This window comes from Bombina bombina, chromosome 6 (assembly GCF_027579735.1).
Source record: "Bombina bombina isolate aBomBom1 chromosome 6, aBomBom1.pri, whole genome shotgun sequence".
In the NCBI taxonomy this organism is placed as follows: Eukaryota; Metazoa; Chordata; class Amphibia; order Anura; family Bombinatoridae; genus Bombina; species Bombina bombina.
The window spans coordinates 762,129,101-762,148,404 of NC_069504.1; the positions used below are offsets into that span (position 1 = coordinate 762,129,101).

General features: G+C 40.5%; 1 protein-coding gene across 1 annotated transcript in view; it reads left to right on the forward strand.

Moving 5' to 3' along the window:
- ASH2L (ASH2 like, histone lysine methyltransferase complex subunit) overlaps positions 1–19,304 on the forward strand; it is a 579,627-nt gene that overhangs the window by 464,035 nt on the left and 96,288 nt on the right. Inside the window, exon 17 of the mRNA XM_053719418.1 lies at positions 2,312–2,410. Within this exon, the coding sequence (XP_053575393.1) occupies positions 2,312–2,410 (99 nt within the window). The remainder of the gene's footprint in view (positions 1–2,311; positions 2,411–19,304) is intronic.

Below are 19,304 nucleotides of genomic sequence, written 5' to 3' on the forward strand. Positions count from 1 at the left end.
AAGCTCCATGAGTTACTGTGCTAAATTTATAGTCTAGGTAGGCCCAAACAGGTGAAAAATAATCCAACCCCTAATTGCCCACACAGGAAACAAAAACAAAAAATAAATATATATATATATATATATATATATATATATATATATATATATGTATATGTATATATATATATATATATATATATATATAAAATAAAATGCAACCCTTGCATAGCAAACAATTTATAAATTAACTTGGTTGGCTAACTATTATACTTAAACAGACTCAAACAACTTTCCAATTTATTACCAATTTTGCTCTGTTCTCTTGGTTTTCTTAGTTGAAAGCTAAACCTAGAAGGTTCATATGCTAATTTCTTAGACCTTGAAGGCCGCCTCTAAATGCATTTTGAAAGTTTTTTACCACTAGAGGGCATTAGTTCATGTGTTTCATATAGATAACATTGAGCTCATGCACGCCAATTTACCGAGGAGTGAGCACTGATTGGCTAAATGGCTAATGTAAGTATGTCAAAAGAACTGAAATAAGGGGGCAGCCTGCAAAGACTTAGATACAAGGTAATCACAGAGGTAAAAAGTTATATTATTTTAACTGAGTTGGTTGGGCAAAACTGGGGAATGGGTAATTTATGGGATTATCCATTTTATATAACAACAACAATTCTGGTATTGACTGTCCCTTTAAGTTTCTTCAGAGGGCTCAGTTCAAGCCTCTACATTCTGTTGATATCAAGTTGCTCACTTGTAGCTGGTCTTTTTTTTTTAGGTGTTTCCTCTGATCGCAGAGTGTCAGAGCTTTCAGCTTTGATGTGTGATCCTCCGTTTCTGGTGATCCATCAGGATAAAGCTGTGTTGAAGACTCAACCAGGCTTTCTACCCAAAGTGGTGATTACTTGTAACATCACTCAGGAGTTTGTGGTTTCTTCTATTTGTCCTAATCCGTCTTTCTCCAAGTAGAGACTGTTACACAATTTGGACGTGGTCAGTGTTGAAGTTTTACCTTTACGCCACTAATGTCAGGGTTTTCTCCCTGTTGTGTTTACCATTTGCTGCTGGTAGCCATTTTACTCAACTCTCTTCCTGACTATGCATTGTGGGGGATGCTGCTCATTTCCTGCACTTCCTTTTATGGCCAGACTGGTGTGCATCATCCATGTGAGACAGGATGCAGTCTCAGAATTGTGATGTCATCACTTATTATTTAAAGGGCCTTTGTTCAGTATGCTTTGCGTTGTCTCAGACCTGTTTGTGAGAGTTCCTGTGTATTAACTGGCTGCCTGACGTTCTTCCTGGTTCTTGATCCCTGGCTTGTTCTTGACTCTGCTTTTTCCTTGTTCCTGATTCCGGCTTGTCTGACTATTCGCTTTGGCTCCTGACTCGGCTCGTCTGACTACCAGCTCTGGTTTTGACTCCTGGCTTGTTATTTGACTTGTGGACTTTTTATCATTTTTTGCTATTAATAAAGGTGTGATTATTTTTGCACTTCTCGTCTCAGTCTGATTCCTGGCACCCTGACAACTAAGGAGTTTTGTTAATCTTCCTTATTCATCCTGTATACCGTGAAGCGCAAGGGGCAAAAGGCCTCAGCTGTTACTATTTCCTTTTGGCTGAGAAGTCTGATCAGTACGGCCTACAAGGAGGCAGGTGAGGAGCCCCCAGCAAGAATCATGGCACATTCTACTCCTGCTGTGTCTACTACTTGGAGCTTCAAGAATGAGACTTCAGTTAAGCAGATCTTCAAAGCTGCAACGTGGTCTTCATAACACACTTTTACAAAGTTCTACAAATTTGATGTTTTTGCTTCAGAATAGGCATCTTTTGCGATTAGGGTTCTACAAGCGGTGGTGCCTAGTACCCTCCTGATAATTTGTGAACTACACAGCTTGTATATTAGTTTCCCATAGGTTATGAATGTTCTCGTGGACTCACTGCCAATAGAAAATAGAAATTATACTTACCTGATAATTTCATTACCTTCTTGGCAGTGAGAGTCCATGACCCCGCTGGATTGTTAAATGTGTAGTGGTGGCAGTCGTTTTATGCACCTCTGTACCGCTTTTATCTCTTCACTTTTCCTTATCCTCGGCTGAACTACTGAAGGAAAGAGGAAATTGGAGTGATATTTTTAGTCTTGTTTGGGGTGTCTTGCTTCTTCTTCTGGTGGCCTGGAATAGTGTTTCCCATAGGTTATGAATGTTCTTGTGGACTCTCACTGCCAATAGAAGAAAATGAAATGATCAGGTAAGCATCATTTTTAATTTTTCATTGGTGTGATATAATAATTATAATTGTAATTTTTGTGCTTTGTTTACAGATAATTTTCTATAAGAATGGAATCTGTCAAGGTGTGGCGTTTAAAGATGTCTTTGAGGGGGTATATTACCCTGCTATCTCCCTTTACAAATGCTGTACTGTAAGTCGATATGCATTTTTATACAGCTTGTTTTTTATATTGTGTTTATATTGTTATTCATAAAGACATTTAAGGAAACCTATCAGTTTTGTTGCTCAGTGTTGTGGTTTCAAATATATTTAAAGGGACATTAAACACCTAATATATTTAGTAATCATGCTTTGTTTTTAGCATATTACTTAATCATTTATATGTTTATACAGATCGTTTTGTGATCTCAGCTTCCTATGCATATTTGTAAGCTTTATAATATCGCCAGGAAACCACTGCCTACAAAATGTGGTGAGCGCCACCATATTGTAACGTACGTTACACTATGATGAAGAATCATGTGACCCGCACTCCTGCAACCACTAATGCGCATGCTTACTAAAATAAATAGTCTCCACTGAATCTATGAAGCTCGCTCTCGGCAACTGTGTGAGCGAGCTTCATAGTATCAGTGTAGCTATTTACTTGACATCTGTGTTAGGAGGATCGGCTTGGCATCGATCTAATGTGTTATTGAAGTACTTTGCTTACATTTAATAACGATGGCAGCAACCGCTAGGAAAAGAATACAATGAATTGTGTCTTTGCTTATGCTGGAGAGCGCATCCATCCTCGCTCACAGCAATATGAAATATGACTTCCGGTTTAGTGCACATTACTTTCCCCATGGTTTACACGGATGCTGTGCTGAAGGATGAATTTGCTGTGCTGAAGGATGAATTTAAAATAATAAATTAACAGGTAGGATAATATATTTATATTAACCCCTTAATGACCGGACCATTTTTCAATTTTCTTACCCTTAATGACAATGGCTATTTTTACATTTCTGAAGTGTTTGCGTTTAGCTGTAATTTTCCTCTTACTCGTTTACTGTACCCACACATATTATATACCGTTTTTCTCGCCATTAAATGGACTTTCTAAAGATACCATTATTTTCATCATATCTTATAATTTACTAAAAAAAAATGATAAAATATGAGGAAAAAATGGAAAAAAAAACACTTTTTCTAACTTTGACCCCCAAAATCTGTTACACATCTACAATCACCAAAAAACACTGATGCTAAATAGTTTATAAATTTTGTCCTGAGTTTAGAAATACCCAATGTTTGCACGTTCTTTGCTTTTTTTGCAATTTATGGGGCAATAAATACAAGTAGCACTTTACTATTTCCAAACCACTTTTTTTCAAAATTAGCGCTAGTTACTTTGGAACCCTGATATCTGTCAGGAATACCTGAATATCCCTTGACATGTATATATTTTGTTTTAGAAGACATCCCAAAGTATTGATCTAGGCCCATTTTGGTATATTTCATGCCACCATTTCACCGCCAAATGCGATAAAAAAAAAAAAGTTCACTTTTTCACAAATTTTGTCACAAACTTTAGGTTTCCCACTGAAATTATTTATTAACAGCTTCTGCAATTATGGCACAAATGGTTGTAAATTCTTCTCTGGGATCCCCTTTTTCAGAAATAAGAGACTTATATGGCTTTGTGGTTGCGTTTTGGTAATTAGAAGGCCGCTAAATGCCGCTGCGCACCACACGTGTTTTATGTCCAGGAGTGAAGGGGTTAATTAGGGAGCTTGTAGTGTTAATTTTAGCTTTAGTGTAGTGTAGTAGACAACCCCAAGTATTGATCCATTTTGGTATATTTTATGCCACCATTTCACCGCCAAATGCGAGCAAATAAAAAAAAAACTTTACATTTTTCACAATTTTAGGTTTCTCACTGAAATTATTTACAAACAGCTTGTGTTATTATGGCAGAAATTGTTGTAAAAGCTTCTCTGGGATCCCCTTTGTTCAGAAATAGCAGACTTATATGGCTTTGGCGTTGCTTTTTGGTAATTAGAAGGCCGCTAAATGCTGCTGCGCACCACACGTGAATTATGCCCAGCAGTGAAGGGGTTAAATTAGGTAGCTTGTAAGGAGCTTGCAGGGTTAATTTTAGAGATCAGCCTCCCACCTGACACATCCCACCCCCTGATCCCTCCCAAACAGCTCTCTTCCCTCCCCCACCCCACAATTGTTCCCGCCATCTTAAGTACTGGCAGAAAGTCTGCCAGTACTAAATAAAAGAGTTTTTTTTTTTTTTTTTAAATAAAAATAATAAAATATTTTAGTTGTGATGAACCTTTTCCTTAGCACCAACCTCCCTGATCCCCCCCCTCCAGCTCTCTAACCCTCTCCCCTACCTAATTACCGCCATCTTGGGTACTGGCAGCTGTCTGCCAGTACCCAGTTTGGCCCCACAAACCAAAGTATTTTAATTTTATTTTTAACTTTGATTTTTATTTTTAATTATTTCTGTAGTGTAGCAGCCCCCCCACAATACCCCCACCCCCTCCCAGATCCTTTTATATGGAAAAAAAAATTTTTTAACTTTTTTCCCCCTTCCTAACTTCATTGGTGTCAGTGTGGCTAATGTGTGCACGCGCACGTGCACGCGCGTCCACGTGCACGCCCTCGTGCATCGTGCACGCGCGCACACGCTCCCTCCTCCCACCCGGTCAAACGGCACCATCGCTACCAGTGCAGAGAGGGCCACAGAGTGGCTCTCTCTGCATCGGAAGCTTGTAAAGGGGTATTGCAGGATGCCTCCATATCGAGGCATCACTGCAATACCCTCAGAGCTGCTGGAAGTGGTTGTGATCACTTCCAGCACTCTGTTAGACAACTGACGTACCAGGTACGTCTATTGTCATTAACTGCTTTTTAATGCATGACGTACCTGGTACGTCAGTTGTCATTAAGGGGTTAAAATAAATGTGGTTTTGCTTTTTAAGAATAAAAAATACATTATGGATATAAAAAAAATGTATACTTAATGACAAGTATTTCAGGTCCCTTTAAATTGTCATTCCTGTAAATAATTCATTTAGCAGGTCAGAGATATAACTGGATATTATGGGATAGGAAAGTCTAAATTAAACTTGCATGATTTAGATAGAGCATGCAATTTTAAGCAACTTTCTAAATGAAGTCACCAATCAGCAAGTGCTACCCAGGTGATGAACAAAAAATGGTCAGTCTCCTAAAGCTTACATTCCTGCTTTTTTATATAAAGATACCAAGAGAATGAAGAAAAAATTGATAATGGGAGTAAAATAGAAATTTGCTTAAAATTGCATGCTTTAGCTGAATCATAAAAGAAAACATTTGGGTTTCATATCCCTTTAAGACATTTTTAAATTCACTTCTTATATCCTACACTAGTGGGAGCTAGCTGCTGATTGGTGCCTGCACACGTTTTACTCTTGTGATTGGCTAACTAGATGTGTTCAGCTATCTGCCAGCAGTGCAATGCTGCTCCTTCAGCAAAGGATAACGAGATAATGAAGCAAATTTGATGATAGAAGTACAATGGAAAGTTGTTTAAAAGTGTATGTTCTATCCAAATCATGATAGAAAATTTTGACCAGATTTATCACCAGAATTACAGAACTTTGCCCCTTTAAATTAGCGCTTCACTTGTAATCTAGCCCTAAGTGTACTGTGACCTGACTTGCACATTGTTTGTGGTTGTATCATGCAGTTTTGTCCGATGCACAGTGCAGTAGTACTATAGCACACAATATTGTCCTTGCCCAGTCAGTTTTTGGAAGCAAAAATATGCAGGCTAGCTATTTAAACGGGGCTAGACTTTGTAAAGCAGAGGAGGAAAAGTATTTACTTGTACTTATAATAAGCTAATATTTAGTGTGCAGTGCAAGGCAGATAAGATACAAGCATGTATTAAGAGGCATAGATGCAAGGGAAGAGAGCATAATTCTGTTGCTGTAAATCCCTGGTAAGACCTCACCTTGAGTATGGAATGCAGTTCTGTGGACCAATTTTAAGAGACATTGCAGAAGTAGTAAAAGTTCATATAAGGCCGACAAAATGTCTGGGAAGTGATATGGTTATTCAAGGGCCATATACAGAGTTGGCGGAAGCGCTATTTATTCCAAGGCAGTTGTTTTGTGACAGGAGGTCACAATTTAAAGTGAAGGTGAAGTTTTACCTATCTATAAACAGTAACAAATTCTTCCTTGTTTAAATAATAAAATCGCTAACTTTATTTTTACAATTCATTATATAATTGTAAAATAATCTTGTTCTATATTTACATACCGTTCTGTTAATAACTCCTCCCCACATTCATTTTCTTAGTGAGAGAGTGACGTATAGAGCGGTCCCACCCGCTCTATACTTGTCTCAAAAGCGCTGTCAGGAGGATCCAAATGAACTGTGCATGCGCACAGCATTGACTTCTAAGCAATGCTCATGCCGTAATCTGCTATCCCAAAAAAAATTCTAAACCCCTGTGCAGATCATCCCTTGGATGGATGACATAGTTTGTCAGCCACCTAACGGCCAGGATTTCAATAGGCAGAAAAAAAAACGTGACCTGCAAATAAAAAAAAAAAATTATGACGGGTTGAATTTATGACTCAAAAGCAAGTAAGTTTAAAGCTCTAAAACTAATTTTATACTTCGAATTAAAAAAACTAATGAATGTTATTAACTTGCCTGCTCAACTTGACACTAAAAGAGCGAGATACGTATTTAGACATTCACTATTTCATCTGTGACACCTTGCTTTCTACACACGGACTATTGGGCACGAACTTGAGGTTGTTAATTCTACTACTGATATTGTCATTTGTATTAGCCTCAGACCGGGGTAACTGACCGGCTTATATAAAACAGGTATATTAGACAATGTAAATAATGCGATATGTATATTTTATTTGTTGATGATGTGACTCTCCCTTTTCTTTCTCACATTTGCCATGCTTTCGACGCAGGCTGGTCCTGCACCAATGCTATCCCCTTAGGGAGAAGAGTGAAACGCTATACTAAATTGTACCCAGCGCTATATATAAATGCTCATTTTATAATCTTCCTTAAATTGGCTTACTTCATAACATAGAGGGTCCGGATCACTTACATGCAAGCCCCTCAGTTTAAGGCTTTAAAACCTAATCAAGTTTTCGGTATGTCTTGCACACCTTTAACCTTTACCATAATTATCAGTGTTAGCCCATCTTGTGCTCCAATACTCTGTTTACTTACACTGCTTCATTGAGTATTTTCCTTCAAAGTTAGTGTGTACACCTTTAAATCATATATGTCCTAACGGTCCTCAATATACCCCAAGAGCCAGCCCACCAAGTCCTCTCCTTTGGCTAATTCACTTCCTGTTAACCTCCCCCTTCCATCCAACCTTTTTGATGGGACCTCCAGAGCCTTAACTATTTTGTCTTTTAGACCCACATTCTGAGTAACTTTTAATTTAAGGGCAGGTGTTGGTACACTAATTGCCAGTGTCCTCTTTAAAATTACCTGTTTTTCCAAGTTGAGAACCCAAAAACATGGGGTACATCTGTTGAGATCCTTAAGTGGTCTCTTTTACTATAGTTAGCCTTCTGTTAAAGTAGTTCTACTCCACGGTTATGGGTCCAAAAGTGGCCCCTTACATGGGAGGGAAGGCTTAGATTTATACTGGTATGACTATTTTATTTCTACACAGCATTACTTCATTTAACAACTCTAAGCCATGTTGATAATTGATTCTGTTTTCTTTGTAAACAATTGTGCAATACCTTAATGCTTTGTTTGTATGCCACACTTAAGTGGTCTCTTCTAATATTATAGCCTTCTGTTAAAGTGAATCTTTCCTATGGGTTAAGGTCCGAAAGAGGCACTTTATATAAGAGGGAAGGCGAAGATTTATATCGGCGTAACCATATTTAATCCTTTATACAGCATTAGTTACACTAATATAATAACTCTACCATATTGATAATTGACTCTGTTAATTTCACATGGATGCACATTATGTAAATTGTATGATACGTTCTGTAGTATGTTTTCTCTGAGAACAATTGTGTAATGCTTTATTACTTTGTATGCCAAATTTACCCCACTAATAAAAATTAAAAAAAAGTAAATTGGAAAGTTTAAAAAAAAAAAAAACCTGATGAAAGTACTATTTATTTAGGGTGACTAGTATAGATAATGCAATTGGACAAACTTCACCTTCACTTTAAGGCTAGAGGAAATGAGATTTAGTCTCCAGCAACGTAGTTTATTCACAGTAAGACCAATCAAAGTGTGGGACACCTTACATAAGGAGCTAGTGACTGCTAATACCTTAGATACATTTTAAAATGGCTTAGCTAAATTTCTGGCTAAAAACAGAATTCAGGGATATGATAAGGGACATGAAACCCACAATTTATCTTACATGATTCAAATAGAGAATACAATTTAAAAAAGGTTTCAAATTTGCTTTGTTATTCTTTGTTGAAGAGAGAACTAGGTAGCATGCACATGCCTGAAGCGCATGACCGGAAATAGTGCTGTCATCTAGAGCTCTTGCTAATGTATAACATTGTTGCAACTCTTCTGCCATATAGTTTGGCAGACACGTGCACACTCCTGAACTTACCTTCCTGCTTTTCAAGAAAGGATAACAAGAAAACAAAGAAAATGTGATAATAGAAGTACTTAGGAAAGGTGTTTCAAATAATATGTTTCTCCAACATTGGTGTGTCCGGTCCACGGCGTCATCCATTACTTGTGGGATATTCTCCTCCCCTTCAGGGAAAGGCAAGGAGAGCACACAGCAAGAGCTGTCCATATAGCTCCCCCTCTGGCTCCGGCCCCCAGTCATTCTCCTTGCCGCTCTGAACAAGTAGCATCTCCACGGGGATGGTGAGGAGTTTGTGGTGTTAATATGGAAAAGATATATCTGTTGGTGTGAATCCAAGGGATTCTCCTGGAGTAAGATTAAAATTCCTAAGATCCTCTCCTTTCTCCAAGAAGGTTTGGATAAGGGATTGTCAGTGAGTTCTCTAAAAGGACAGATTTCTGCTTTATCTGTCTTGTTATACAAACGACTGGCAGCTGTGCCAGAGGTACAAGCTTTTGTACAGGCTTTGGTCAGAATCAAACCTGTTTACAGACCCTTGACTCCTCCTTGGAGTCTAAATTTAGTTCTTTCAGTTCTTCAGGGGGTTCCGTTTGAACCCTTACATTCCATAGATATCAAGTTGCTATCTTGGAAAGTTCTGTTTTTGGTTGCTATTTCTTCTGCTAGAAGAGTTTCTGGATTATCTGCTTTGCAGTGTGATCCACCCTATCTGGTGTTCCATTCAGATAAGGTTATTTTGCGTACCAAGCCTGGTTTTCTTCCAAAAGTTGTTTCCAACAAGAATATTAACCAGGAAATAGTTGTTCCTTCTCTGTGCCCGAATCCAGTTTCAAAGAAGGAACGTTTGTTGCACAATTTAGATGTAGTCCGTGCTTTAAAGTTCTATTTAGAAGCAACAAAGAATTTTAGACAAACCTCATCCTTGTTTGTCGTTTACTCTGGTAAGAGGAGAGGACAAAAAGCTATTGCTACCTCTCTTTCTTTCTGGCTGAAAAGCATTATCCGATTGGCTTATGAGACTGCCGGACGGCAGCCTCCTGAACGAATCACAGCTCACTCCACTAGGGCTGTGGCTTCCACATGGGCATTCAAGAACGAGGCTTCTGTTAATCAAATATGTAAGGCAGCGACTTGGTCTTCTCTGCACACTTTTGCCAAATTTTACAAATTTGATATTTTTGCTTCTTCGGAGGCTGTTTTTGGGAGAAAGGTTTTGCAAGCCGTGGTGCCTTCTGTTTAGGTAACCTGATTTGCTCCCTCCCTTCATCCGTGTCCTAAAGCTTTGGTATTGGTTCCCACAAGTAATGGATGACGCCGTGGACCGGACACACCAATGTTGGAGAAAACAGAATTTATGCTTACCTGATAAATTACATTCTCCAACGGTTTGTCCGGTCCACGGCCCGCCCTGGTTTTTTTAATCAGGTTTGAAAATGTTTTCTTTTTCTTTATACACTACAGTCACCACGGCACCCTATAGTTTCTCCTTTTCTCTTGTTAAGTGTATTCAGTCCACGGGTCATCCATTACTTATGGAATATATTCTCTTCCCAACAGGAAATTGCAAGAGGATCACCCCAGCAGAGCTGCTACATAGCTCCTCCCCTCACATGTCATATTCAGTCATTCTCTTGCAACTTAATAGATAGGACGTTGTGAGAGGTCTGTGGTGTTTTTATACTTAGTTTATTTCTTCAATGAAACCGGATTCAGAGATCTCTAATTTTAAATTTAAGCTTGAGAACCTCCATGTATTGCTAGGGGAGGTTTTAGCGGCTCTGAATGACTGTAACACAGTTGCGATTCCAGAGAAATTATGTAGGCTGGATAGATACTATGCAGTACCGGTGTGTACCGACATTTTTCCTATACCTAAAAGGCTTACAGAAATTATTAGCAAGGAGTGGGATAGACCTGGTGTGCCCTTTCTCCAACATAGGTGTGTCCGGTCCACGGCGTCATCCTTACTTGTGGGATATTCTCCTCCCCAACAGGAAATGGCAAAGAGCCCAGCAAAGCTGGTCACATGATCCCTCCTAGGCTCCGCCTTCCCCAGTCATTCTCTTTGCCGTTGTACAGGCAACATCTCCACGGAGATGGCTTAGAGTTTTTTGGTGTTTAAATGTAGTTTTTATTCTTCAATCAAGAGTTTGTTATTTTAAAATAGTGCTGGTATGTACTATTTACTCTGAAACAGGAAAGAGATGAAGATTTCTGTTTGTAAGAGGAAAATGATTTTAGCAACCGTTACTAAAATCGATGGCTGTTTCCACACAGGACTGTTGAGAGGAATTAACTTCAGTTGGGGGAAACAGTGAGCAGACTTTTGCTGCTTGAGGTATGACACATTTCTAACAAGACTCGGTAATGCTGGAAGCTGTCATTTTCCCTATGGGAACCGGTAAGCCATTTTCTTAGTTTAAGTAAAAGAATAAAGGGCTTCATTAGGGCTTAAAAAACTGGTAGACATTTTTCTGGGCTAAAACGATTACTTTACTAAGTATATTTGGCAGATTATTACTTTTAATAGTTGTTAAATCTTGGGGATTGTTTTAATAAAAACGGCAGGCACTGTATTGGACACCTTTTTCACTGGGGGCCTTTTCTAGTCATAGACAGAGCCTCATTTTCGCGCCTCTAATGCGCAGTTGTTTTTGGAAAGCATGGCATGCAGATGCATGTGTGAGGAGCTAAGAACCACTGAAAAAGCTTATAGAAGGCATCATTTTTGGTATCGTATTCCCCTCTGGGCTTGGTTGGGTCTCAGCAAAGCAGATACCTGGGACTGTATAGGGGTTAAATGTAAAAACGGCTCCGGTTCCGTTATTTTAAGGGTTAAAGCTTTCAAATTTGGTGTGCAATACTTTTAAGGCTTTAAGTTACTGTGGTGAAATTTTGGTGAAATTTGAACAATTCCTTCATACTTTTTCACATATTCAGTAATAAAGTGTGTTCAGTTTAAAATTTAAAGGGACAGTAACGGTTTTATTGTAAAACGTTTTTTGTGCTTTGTTGACAAGTTTAAGCCTGTTTAACATGTCTGAACCATCAGATAACGATGTTCTATATGTATGAAAGCCAATGTGTCTCCCCATTTAAATATATGTGATATATTTGTGTCATAATGTCCAAACAAAGTAGGGATAATAATGCCATAGATATGATATTGCCCAAGATGATTCCTCTAATTAGGGGAGTAAGCATGGTACTGCATCATCCCCTTCTGTGTCTACACCAGTTTTGCCCACACAAGAGGCCCCTAGTACATCTAGTGCGCCAATACTTATTACCATACAACAATTAATGGCTGTAATGGATAATTCTATTGCATGCATTTTTTTCCAAAATGCCTACTTATCAGAGAAAGCGTGATTGCTCTGTTTTAAACACTGAAGAGCAAGAGGACGCTGATGATATCTGTTCTGACATACCCTCACACCTATCTGAAGGGGCCAGGAGGGAGGTTTTGTCTGAGGGAGAAATTTCAGATTCAGGGAAAATTTCTCAACAAGCAGAACCTGATATTGTAACTTTTAAATTTAAATTTCAACATCTCCACGCACTACTTAAGGAGGTATTATCTACTCTGGATGATTGTGACAATTTGGTCATTCCAGAGAAATTAGGTAAGATGGACAAGTTCCTAGAGGTTCCGGTGCCCCCCGATGTTTTTCCTATACCCAAGCGGGTGGCGGACATAGTAAATAAGGAGTGGGAAAGGCCCGGCATACCCTTTGTCCTCCCCCTATATTTAAGAAATTAGTTCCTATAGTCGAACCCAGAAAGGACTTATAGCATACAGTCCCCAAGGTCGAGGGGGCGGTTTCTACTCTAAACAAACGCACTTCTATTCCTATAGAAGATAGTTGTGCTTTCAAGATCCTATGGATTAAAGGTTAGAGGGTTTGCTTAAAAAGATGTTTGTTCAGCAAGGTTACCTTCTACAACCAATTTCATGCATTGTTCCTGTCACTACAGCTGCGTGTTTCTGGTTCGAAGAACTAGAAAAGTCGCTTAATAAAGAATCTTCGTACGAGGAGGTTTTGGACAGAGTTCAAGCTCTTAAATTGGCTAACTCTTTTTTATTTTAGATGCCGCTTTGCAATTAGCTAGATTAGCGGCGAATAATTCAGGGTTTGCTATCGTGGCGCGCAGAGCGCTTTTGCTTAACATCCCTTTCAAGGGTAAAACACTGTTTGGCCCTGACTTGAAAGAGATTATTTCAGACATCACTGGGGGAAAGGGCCACGCCCTTCCTCTGGATAGGTCTTTTAAGGCTAAAAAGAAGCCAAATTTTCGTCCCTTTCGCAGAAACGGACCAGCCTCAAATTCTACACCCTCTAAGCAAGAGGGTAATACTTCTCAAACCAAGCCAGCCTGGAGGCCGATGCAAGGCTGGAACAAGGGTAAGCAGGCCAAGTCACCTGCCACTGCTACCAAAACAGCATGAAGTGTTGGCCCCCGATCTGGGAAGGATCTGGTGGGGGGCAGACTTTCTCTCTTTGCTCAGGCTGGGGCAAGAGATGTTCAGGATCCTTGGGCGCTAGAAATAGTTTCTCAAGGTTATCTCCTGGAATTCAGGGAACTACTCCCAAGGGGAAGGTTCCACGGGTCTCAATTATCTTCGAACAGGCATTCTTACACTGTGTAGAAGACCTGTTAAGCATGGGAGTGATTCATCCTGTTCCATTAAGAGAACAAGGGATGGGTTTTTACTCCAACCTGTTCATAATTCCCAAAAAAAGAGGGAACATTCAGACCTATTTTAGATCTCAAGATTCTAAACAAGTTTCTAAGGGTTTCATCATTCAAAATGGAAACCATTCGAACGATCCTTCCTACCATCCAGGAAGGTCAATTCATGACCACGGTGGACTTAAAGGATGCGTACCTACGTATTCCTATCCACAAGGAACATTTTCGGTTCCTAAGGTTCGCCTTTCTGGACAAGCATTACCTGTGGCACTTCCATTCGGATTAGCCACTGCTCCAAGGATTTTCACAAGGGTACTAGGGTCCCTTCTAGCGGTGCTAAGACCAAGGGGCATTGCAGTAGTACCTTACTTGGACGACATCCTGATTCAAGTGTCGTCTCTGTCAAAAGCAAGGGCTCATACGGACATTGTCCTAGCCTTTCTCAGATCTCACAGGTGGAAAGTGAACATAGAAAAAAGTTCTCTGTCCCCGTCAACAAGAGTTCCCTTCTTGGGAACAATAATAGTTTCCTTAGAAATGAAGGTTTTTCTGACAGAGGCCAGAAAATCAAAACTTCTAAGCTCTTGTCAGGTACTTCATTCTGTTCTTCTTCCTTCCATAGCGCAGTCCATGGAAGTAATAGGGGACCATTGCACCTGGGCATGCTCAGACAGTGGAATGGGGATTATACAGACTTGTCTCCGACGATACAAGTAGATCAAATAACCAGAGATTCACTCCGTTGGTGGCTGACCCTGGACAACCTGTCACAGGGAATGAGCTTCCGCAGACCAGAATAGGTCATTGTCACGACCGACGCCAGTCTGGTGGGCTGGGCCGCGGTCTGGGAACCCCTGAAAACTCAGGGTCTATGGTTTCGGGAAGACTCTCTTCTCCCGATAAACATAATGGAACTGAGAGCGATATTCAATGCTCTCAAGGCTTGGCCTCGACTAGCAAAGGCCAAATTCATAAGGTTTCAATCAGTCATCATGACGACTGTTACATATATCAACCATCAGGGGGTAACAAGGAGTTCCCTGGCGATGGAGGAGCATCCGGGGGAGTGGGAACTCCATCTGGAAATCTTTGCCCAAATAACTCAATTATGGGGCATTCCAGACTTGGTTCTGATGGCCTCTCGTCAGAACTTCATGGTCCCTTGTTACGGGTCCAAATCCAGGGATCCCAAGGCGACTCTATTGGATACAATAGTAGCACCTTGGATCTTCAACCTAGCTTATGTATTCCCACCGTTTCCTCTCATTCCCAGGCTGGTAGCCAGGATCAATCTGGAGAGGGCTTCGGTGACCTTGATAGTTCCTGTGTGGCCACGCAGGACTTGGTATGCAGACCTGGTGAATGTGTCATCGGCTCCACCATGGAAGCTACCTTTGAGACAGGACCTTCTTATTCAGGGTCCATTCGAACATCCGAATCTGGTTTTCCTCCAACTGACTGCTTGGAGTTTGAACGCTTGATTTTATCAAAGCGTGGGTTTTCAGATTCTGTAATAGATACTCTTATTCAGGCTAGAAAGCCTGTAACTAGAAAAATTTACCATAATATATGGAAAAAATATATCTGTTGGTGTGAATCCAAAGGATTCCCATGGAACAAGATAAAAATTCCTAAGATTCTTTCCTTTCTACAAGAAGGTTTGGAGAAAGGATTTTCTGCGAGTTCTCTGAAGGGACAGATCTCTGCTTTATCTGTTTTACTTCACAAAAGGCTGGCAGCTGTGCCAGACGTTTAAGCGTTTGTTCAGGCTCTGGTTAGAATCAAGCCTGTTTACAGACCTTTGACTCTTCCCTGGAGTCTTAATCTAGTTCTTTCAGTTCTTCAAGGGGTTCCGTTTGAACCCTTACATTCCATAGATATTAAGTTATTATCTTGGAAAGTTTTGTTTTAGGTTGCAATTTCTTCCGCTAGAAGAGTTTCTGAGTTATCTGCTCTGCAGTGTTCTCCGCCCTATCTGGTCCATGCAGATAAGGTGGTTTTTACGTACTGAGCCTGGTTTTCTTCCGAAGGTTGTTTCCAACAAAAATATTAACCAGGAGATAGTTGTACCTTCTTTGTGTCCGAATCCAGTTTCATAGAAGGAACGTTTGTTACACAATTTGGACGTTGTCCGTGCTCTAAAATTCTATTTAGATGCTACAAAGGATTTCAGACAAACATCTTCCTTGTTTGTTGTTTATTCTGGTAAAAGGAGAGGTCAAAAAGCAACTTCTACCTCTCTATCTTTTTGGCTTAAAAGCATCATCAGATTGGCTTATGAGACTGCCGGACGGCAGCCTCCTGAAAGAATCACAGCTCATTCCACTAGGGCCGTGGCTTCCACATGGGCCTTTAAGAACGAGGCTTCTGTTGATCAGATATGTAAGGCAGCGACTTGGTCTTCACTGCACACTTTTACCAAATTTTACAAATTTGATACTTTTGCTTCTTCTGAGGCTATTTTTGGGAAAAAGGTTTTGCAAACCGTGGTGCCTTCCATCTAGGTGACCTGATTTGCTCCCTCCCATCATCCGTGTCCTAAAGCTTTGGTATTGGTTCCCACAAGTAAGGATGACGCCGTGGACCGGACACACCTATGTTGGAGAAAACAGAATTTATGTTTACCTGATAAATTACTTTCTCCAACGGTGTGTCCGGTCCACGGCCCGCCCTGGTTTTTTTTTAATCAGGTCTGATGATTTATTTTCTTTAACTACAGTCACCACGGTATCATATGATTTCTCCTATGCAAATATTCCTCCTTTACGTCGGTCGAATGACTGGGGAAGGCGGAGCCTAGGAGGGATCATGTGACCAGCTTTGCTGGGCTCTTTGCCATTTCCTGTTGGGGAGGAGAATATCCCACAAGTAAGGATGACGCCGTGGACCAGACACACCGTTGGAGAAAGTAATTTATCAGGTAAACATAAATTCTGTTTTTCCCCACCTCCTATATTTAGAAAAATGTTTCCAATAGACGCCACTACACGGGACTTATGGCAGACGGTCCCTAAGGTGGAGGGAGCAGTTTCTACTTTAGCTAAGCGTACCACTATCCCGGTGGAAGATAGTTGTGCTTTTTCGGATCCAATGGATAAAAAATTGGAGGGTTACCTTAAGAAAATGTTTGTTCAACAAGGTTTTATCTTACAGCCCCTTGCATGCATTGCGCCTGTCACTGCTGCTGCGGCATTTTGGTTTGAGTCTCTAGAAGAGGCCATTCACTCTGCTCCATTGGATGAAATTATGGACAAGCTTAAAGCACTTAAGCTAGCTAATGCATTTGTTTCTGATGCCATTGTACATCTAACTAAACTAACGGCTAAGAATTCCGGTTTTGCCATTCAAGCGCGCAGAGCGTTATGGCTTAAATCCTGATCAGCTGATGTGACATCTAAATTACTTAATATTCCTTTCAAGGGGCAAACCTTATTCGGGCCCGGCTTGAAAGAAATTATCGCTGACATTACGGGAGGTAAGGGCCATACCCTTCCTCAGGACAAGGCCAAATCAAAGGCCAAACAGACTAATTTTCGTGCCTTTCGAAACTTCAAGGCAGGAGCGACGTCAACTTCCTCCGCCCCAAAACAGGAAGGAACCTTTGCTCGTTACAGACAGGCCTGGAAAACTAACCAGTCCTGGAAAAAGGGCAAGCAGGCCAGAAAACCTGCTACTGCCCCTAAGACAGCATGAAGGGATGGCCCCCTATCCGGAAACAGATCTAGTGGGGGGCAGACTTTCTCTCTTTGCCCAGGCGTGGGCAAGAGATGTCCAGGATCCCTGGGCGTTGGAGATCATATCTCAGGGATATCTTCTGGACTTCAAGGCTTCTCCTCCTCTAGGGAGATTTCATCTTTCAAGGTCATCAGAAAACCAAATAAAGAAAGAGGCATTCCTATGTTGCGTACAAGACCTCCTTGTAATGGGAGTGATCCACCCAGTTCCGCGGACGGAACAAGGACAGGGATTTCTTCTGTTATGTGCGATCAGTCCACGGGTCATCATTACTTCTGGGATATAACTCCTCCCCAACAGGAAATGCAAGAGGATTCACCCAGCAGAGCTGATATAGCTCCTCCCCTCTACGTCAGTCCCAGTCATTCTCTTGCACCCAACGACTAGATAGGATGTGTGAGAGGACTATGGTGATTATACTTAGTTTTTATGACTTCAATCAAAAGTTTGTTATTTTACAATAGCACCGGAGCGTGTTATTACTTCTCTGGCAGAGTTTGAAGAAGAATCTACCAGAGTTTTTTACTATGATTTTAACCGGAGTAGTTAAGATCATATTGCTGTTCTCGGCCATCTGAGGGAGGTAAAGGCTTCAGATCAGGGGACAGCGGGCAGATGAATCTGCATTGAGGTATGTAGCAGTTTTTATTTTCTGAATGGAATTGATGAAAAAATCCTGCTATACCGTTATAATGACATGTATGTATACACTTCAGTATTCTGGGAATGGTTTTTCACCGGAACTACTCTGTTAAAGGTCACTAATCCTTTTAATAAATATTGTCATGTTAAACGTTTTTGCTGGAATGTAGAATCGTTTACATTGCTGAGGTACTGAGTAAATAAATGTTTGGGCATTATTTTCCACTTGGCAGTTGTATGCTTTAAATTGTGACAGTTTCGTTTCTCCTCACTGCTGTGTGTGAGAGGGAGGGGCCGTTTTTGGCGCTCTTTTGCTACGCATCAAAAAATTCCAGTCAGCTACTATTATATTTCCTGCATGATCCGGTTCACTGACAGATCTCAGGGGTCTTCAAACTTCTTTGAAGGGAGGTACATTCTCTCAGCAGAGCTGTGAGAATTTTTATTGACTGTGAATAAAAACGTTACTCTATAATTTTTTATGTCAAATTTAGTTATTTACTAATGGGAACAAACCTTTGCTAAAAGTTGTGTTATTTTAAACTTGATGCTATAACTGTTTTCAGTTCATTATCTCAACTGTCATTTAATCGTTTAAGTACCTCTTTGAGGCACAGTACGTTTTTGTTAAAAAAGGATTATAACCAGGTTGCAAGTTATTGCTAGTGTGTTAAACATGTCTGACTCAGAGAATGATATCTGTGTCATTTGTTCCAATGCCAAGGTGGAGTCCAATAGAAATTTATGTACTAACTGTATTGATGCTACTTTAAATAAAAGTCAATCTGTACAATGTGAACAAATTTCACCAAACTGCGAGGGGAGAGTTATGCCGACTAACTCGCCTCACGCGGCAGTACCTGCATCTCCCGCCCGGGAGGTGCGTGATATTATGGCGCCTAATACATCTGGGCGGCCATTACAGATAACATTACATGATATGGCTACTGTTATGACTGAAGTTTTGTCTAAATTACCAGAACTAAGAGGCAAGCGTGATCACTCTGGGGTGAGAACAGAGTGCGCTGACAATACTAGGGCCATGTCTGATACTGCGTCACAGCTTGCAGAGCATGAGGACGGAGAGCTTCATTCTGTGGGTGACGGTTCTGATCCAAACAGATTGGATTCAGATATTTCAAATTTTAAATTTAAATTGGAGAACCTCCGTGCATTACTAGGGGAGGTCTTAGCAGCTCTCAATGATTGTAACACCATTGCAATACCAGAGAAAATGTGTAGGTTGGATAAATACTTTGCGGTACCGGCGAGTACTGACGTTTTTCCTATACCTAAGAGATTAACTGAAATTGTTACTAAGGAGTGGGATAGACCCGGTGTGCCGTTCTCACCCCCTCCAATATTTAGAAAGATGTTTCCAATAGACGCCACTACT